Raw genomic sequence first — 6250 nt, 5'->3', positions numbered from 1 at the left:
TTCTGCAAATTGATTTTCTTTGAAATTGATTTCACTTATTATCTTTTCAAGATTATTTATTAATCCACGAAGGAGCGTTGACTGTTTTGGGAAGTAGAAGCTGAAATGAAAGATTTCATTTTAATTCATTCATTATTTTCACAAAATTAAATCAAAACTTCAAAATTTCTTTTCTTGATGGCAGAAATTACGGGAGTCACGGCAGTGGTTATTATATGTATATCATTATTACTATTATTATTTTTATTAGTTATATCAGCCACCAAGGTATTTTTACGCGGTCTCTCACGACGCAGTAATGGTGGTATACTACCTAATATTATTCCAGACGCATCATCGTGGTTATCAACAATAACATCATCATCATTAATAACATCGTCGTCATCATTAATAATAGCATCATCATCATCATCATCTTCGTCTACTTGTCGTTCGTGGAAGTACGATGTATTTCTTAGTTTTAGAGGTGAAGATACTCGCAAGACTTTCGTAGATCATCTCTATTGTGCTCTTGAACACCGAGCTATCCGCGCTTACAAGGACGATGTCACTCTTGATCGGGGTGAAACCATCGGCCCCACCATGTTGAGCGCTATCCGTGAATCACATATTGCTCTCATTATATTCTCTGAAAACTATGCCGATTCTTCATGGTGTTTGGATGAACTTTCATATATTATGAAATGCAAGGAATATACCGGCCAAATCATAATTCCTGTATTTTATAACGTGGATCCCTCAGATGTGAGAAAACAGACAGGGCAATTTGGCAAAGCATTTGCCAAACACGAGTTGTCTAAAAACAACAAGAACAAAGTTGAATCATGGAAAAAAGCACTTGTTGATGCAAGTAATATTGCAGGATGGGAACCCAAGCTCGTAGCCAATGGGTAATCTTTTCTTCATTGTGTTTGTGTAAATCACACATCTCATATCTAATTATGATTGTGAAAATATATTTCTAATATACAGGTATGAAGCAAGATGTATCCAAGAGATTGTCGTTTCCATATTAGATAAATTCCCAAACGCAGATTCAGTTGTTGATGATGAAAACCTCGTTGGAATGGGAACTCGATTGCAAAAGTTGAGATCCGATTTAAGAGTTGGATCAGGTGGTGTGCGAATGGTTGGGATATGGGGGGTTGGGGGTGGCGGTAAGACCACTCTTGCATTTTCTGCTTATATGAAACTACGTGTGCAATTTCATGGTCACTGCTTTATAGCCAATATTAGGGAAAAAATTACATCAAATGGCTTAGAAAAATTACAAGAAACAATTCTCTCAGAGGTTTTAAAAACAAAAGTGTCAGTGACGAGTGTTCAAGAAGGAAGATGCAAGATTCAAAGTATGTTATGTCGTAGGAATGTGTTAATTGTTCTTGATGACGTCGATCATCTTGAACAACTAAAGGCTTTAGCTGGATGTCATGAATGGTTTGGTGATGGAAGTAGAATATTAATAACAACTAGGGATTTACATTTGCTAATAACTCATAGGGTAGATGTGGTCTCTGATATTAGTTTATTATCACATGATGAAGCTCTTAGACTCTTTAATAGGCGTGCTTATAATGAGAATAAACTCGTAGAAGATTATAAGATGCTTTCACAACGTGTGGTGCATTATGCTGCTGGGCTCCCCTTAGCCCTGATTGTTTTGGGTTCTTTTTTGTATGACAAAGACAAGGATGAGTGGCTTAGTACCTTGGATAGACTAAAATATATTCCAGAAACGGACATTGTGGAAAAGCTCAAAATCAGCTATGATGGACTTAATCTTGTGGAGAAAGAGTTATTCTTAGATATTGCTTGTTTTTTCAGGAGAGAGAGGAAATATGAAGCAATGGAGATACTTGATGCTTGTGGTTTTCACCCTGCTATAGGGGTAAATGTGCTAATACAAAAGGCTCTCATTACTGTTTCAGAATATGGTGAGTTTGATATGCATGATCTAGTACAAGAAATGGGCCACTACATAGTTAGAGGGGAACATCCTTACAATCCTGAAAAACATAGCAGGGTTTGGCGAGAAGAAGATATTGAAGAAATATGTTCAAGAAATGCAACAATGGTAACTATTATATTACTAGTTCTTCAAGATGCACACTGAATGATACACACACATATCGATACGATACTTCAAACCCAATTTATTTTGCCTTTATTTCAGGAAAATGGTAATATTGAAGCCATACAATTTGATGCTGATGTTCGCTCATCCAATTTCATTATACTTGTTTCAAACATGAAGAAACTAAGATTTCTTAAAGTGACTACTACTTCATTTGATAAAGAGCCAAATTTTTATCTTTCAAATGAGTTGAGGTATATAGATTGGGAAGGTTATCCTGCAAGTCTATTCCATGAAAGTTTTCAACCAAGGAAGCTTGTTGTTTTAAAAATCGAAAGAAGCTTGCAAAAAGAACTTTGGATGGGCTACAAGGTACTTCAGTTTTTTTTTAATTTTCAACATAAAAAGTAGTGCCTCATTATTTACACCTGTGGAGTGTTTTGTAGATATGACCCCCAAGTGACTATTTTACACTATTAAGTTGCCCTTCACATAATTTTTGGATGGAAAACACAAATCAAAACATGGAGGAAAAAAAACTATTTGGTATAAGCATATATACTTCTATGATGACTATTTTACACTTTATTAAGTTGCCCTGCACATAATTTTTGGATGGAAAACACAAATCAAAACATGGAGCAAAAAAAAACTATTTGGCATAAGCATATATACTTGTATGATGTATTAGTAAGTGGTATATATTTGCTTGATTGCTTCTGTGCCCTTTGCGCAAGATGTATACGCAAGAGTTGCCTTTTAACAATGTAGCTTTCACTAAAATATGTGTATGAGATGTATATATGTATGTATATGAATGTTATTTCCATTTGGTTTATACCCATACTTATCATAACATTATCACTACTATTAATTAATATATGGGTTAATTTGACTTGTATGAATGTATGTGCATCAGTATCTACCATGTTTGAAAGAAATGAAACTCTCTTACATGAAAGCACTAGTCAGGACACCTGATTTTGGAGGACTTCCGTGTCTGCAGAAGTTGGTACTCGAGAGATGTGAAAGTTTAGAAGAGATTCATCAATCATTTGGAAATCATGCAAGTCTTGTTGATGTATTTGTAAATATTTGTGACAAGCTTACAAGGTTTCCGACCATTGTTAAGATGGAAAAACTAGAGATTCTTACAATTTCAGAATGCAAAGCACTTATTGAGTTTCCAGAGATTGAAGCAAGTATGGATAGCTTGATAGAGTTATATTTGAGTGAAGTTGGGATAAAAGTCCTACCCTCAACAATCGGAGAATGTTGTACCAACCTTAGTGTGCTGAGTTTGGAAGATTGTTCCGAATTGAAAAGCATAGACGGCAACTTACATGCCTTAAAAGGTCTGAAGAATTTTGAATTAAAATGTTGCCAACAGTTTGAAAAGTTGCCAAAAGATCTATTTAATGAAAATTTGGATGAGCTTCGTTTATTGTTGGATAGACATAGTATAAAACAACTTATTCCTTCTTCCGTGCCACATTCCTTAACAAAGTTGGGTCTCAACTGGTGTAAGCTAGAAGATGGAGATATACCCAATGAGATTGGTGAGTTATCCAACTTACGAGAGCTAGATCTGTTGCATAATGATTTTACACGATTAGATTTCAGCCTCTTGCGACTTATTCGCCTCAAACTTCTCGATCTGAGTTTGTGTGAAAATCTTGTTGAATTGCCTGAGCTCCCATCAAGTCTAGCTATTCTCAAGGCAGACTTTTGCGAATCACTTAAAGTCATCAAAGATGATGTTCATAGAAGATGTAAATGGTTATGTGAAGTATCAATACAGGGATGGAGAAAGAATACAAGTGGTGGGGAGAGATTACTACATTCTATGCTTCAGGTAATATATTATTTATCTATGGTATCTACTCTTGTTCTGAAGTTCTCAAGCCTATGTATATAGTTATACTACTAATAATGTTTAATTAAAGCAGTATCTGTGTTAATTTTATCAGGGAAAGGGAGTTAAAAGTGGGTGTATGATCCTTCAGCTAAAAGGACTAGAGATTCCGAGGGGGTTTGAACCCCGTGTGGTAAGAGGGAGGAGATGCAGAATGCAAGTTCCAGAGAATTGGTACACTCAATTTTCTGGTATCTTACTCTGCATAGTTCTCAATAATGACGGCGATTACTTTGATTTAACAAAGATAACTACTCGTATGAAGCATGAGAAGCTAACAGGTGATTCGATAAGAATGCAAGATTCTCAAGAAGACATGTATTGGGAGGAGACTGTTAATAATAGAAATACGTGTATGATGTATATTTCATTTGGTTCATTGAGAAACACTTTATGGTGGGATCAAACATCCACTGCCTTTCAGCTAAAAATTGACTCACTTGATGATAAATATAGGGTTAATGGGTGTGGGTCTAAACTCATTCCCAAGACAAGTGTAACAACTACCACGGATTCCTCCTTTGACGGTGTTTCTGATGATTATACATGTCGATTGAAGATCCTACATGATTCCAAGTCTGCTTTCAAATTCTCTATTGATAGATAACAATTGTACTAATTAGAGATGATGTAACCTTTTTATCTATTTTGTATTGATATGATGTTTAGGCAAGATGAAATTTTACAAGGTGAGCTTGTTGATACTGCAGTAAATCTCCCAAGGTTCCCTCTGAGGTTCATCGCGAAGCTTAATATTGAATCGGTAGAATGGGCGATTTCGTCACACACATACATATATATGTTTTTCTTATCAATAACATTAACAATGTAGATATTTAGTCTATATATATATATGAATGTGTCATTCATGTCATTTACTTATACATAGTATAATGGGTCAAATAAAAATCTGCATAAAAGAAACGGTTCAAAAAGGTCAAAACTCTATCTGTAATGCATAACAAAGCAACACCTAGTTCATTATTGAAAAGATTAGAGTAGTATTGAAACAATGTAGTATATTTGTCACACTAACTTGGATAAGAATGTTGGACTCACGTAGTTGTGACCTTCACCGATCATATATCAGTCCGATATGATAATTGACAAATAATTGAAATCCTCATGTCGGTAAATATACGATGGGCGTATTTACCATTAATGACATAATATAGGGTTTCCCATTAGGTGATTGGAATTATAGAGAATTATATTGCACACTCATGAAACACCAGGGGGCTAAAGTATAAATGTTCTATTTATAAATAGAACCTAATTACACTTCATTAGAACTCTTAATCACTTTCTAATCTCTCTTAATTGTGTGTTTATGCTCTCTTAATCACGGCCTAATTACCTAGCCGTATAACACCCCATCAAATATACAATCACCTTAATTTGGAACCAATCTCAATAGCAAGAATGCTGAATCAACTAACAGGTTCCACAGGATCTTCAGGTTAGTAATTATTAATCATGTTTACATTATATTTATTAATATGAATCATTATTTTAACCAACATGTGGCATCAGAGCCTCGTTCTTTTGATCCATGATTCGTATCATTATGTTTATTATCATCGAAAACATGTTTTACTAAGAAAAGGATTTCTAAATCTTATAAAAACTGAAGAATCTTAATTGTGTTCTTCGTGTTCTTGATAAAACTCATCTAAATTCTTTGAGTTTGATCCTAATTATTCTTAATTTGAGTTTTGAATCGTGTTTTGTGCTCGACCTCGACCTAAACAACTGCTCGAGCTCGACCTCTAAGCTAATCTACTTGAGCCTCGACCTTAACTAAGTCTAAGTCAAGCTCGACCTAAACAACAAGTCGAGCTCGACCTAAGCCTCGAGCTCGACCTCTTTTAACCAAGCTCGACCTAAGCCTAAGCTCGACCTAAGCCTCGAGCTCGACCTCTTTTAACCAAGCTCGACCTAAGCTTCACTCGAGTTTGACCATCATTTGGTCGAGTTTGACTAACTTTGGTCGAGGTTGACCAGTCCTTGGTTGAGTTTGACCACTTATGGTCGACTTTGACCAACTTATATTCTAATTGAACTTAGTCGACCTAAATTTTGCTAGCTTAACCTCGACCTCAAGGTCTTGGTCGAACCTCTAGCCTAATTACAAGTCAACTTCAATCACTAAATGCATACAAATCGGTTTTCGACCTTAATTAATTTGCTCGAAATCGACCTAAAAGTATACTAGTCGAGTTAAATATAAAGCATTATTCGACCTTATTGCATTATTAAAT

The 6250-nt window shown here is 35.2% G+C and overlaps 1 protein-coding gene across 1 annotated transcript; it reads left to right on the top strand.

The window, feature by feature from the left end:
* Window positions 1-383: 383 nt before the first annotated feature.
* On the top strand, window positions 384-4675 carry LOC122585233 (TMV resistance protein N-like). Its single transcript, XM_043757353.1, has 5 exons — window positions 384-890; window positions 973-2074; window positions 2174-2446; window positions 2994-3929; window positions 4045-4675. The coding sequence occupies exons 1-5, from the start codon at window positions 583-585 to the stop codon at window positions 4594-4596; spliced, it is 3171 nt and encodes a 1056-aa protein (XP_043613288.1). The 5' UTR covers window positions 384-582; the 3' UTR covers window positions 4597-4675.
* Window positions 4676-6250: the final 1575 nt, after the last annotated feature.

The sequence above is a fragment of the Erigeron canadensis genome, chromosome 1 (assembly GCF_010389155.1).
Source record: "Erigeron canadensis isolate Cc75 chromosome 1, C_canadensis_v1, whole genome shotgun sequence".
Lineage (NCBI taxonomy): Eukaryota > Viridiplantae > Streptophyta > Magnoliopsida > Asterales > Asteraceae > Erigeron > Erigeron canadensis.
This window is presented reverse-complemented; position numbering and strand designations above follow the sequence as displayed.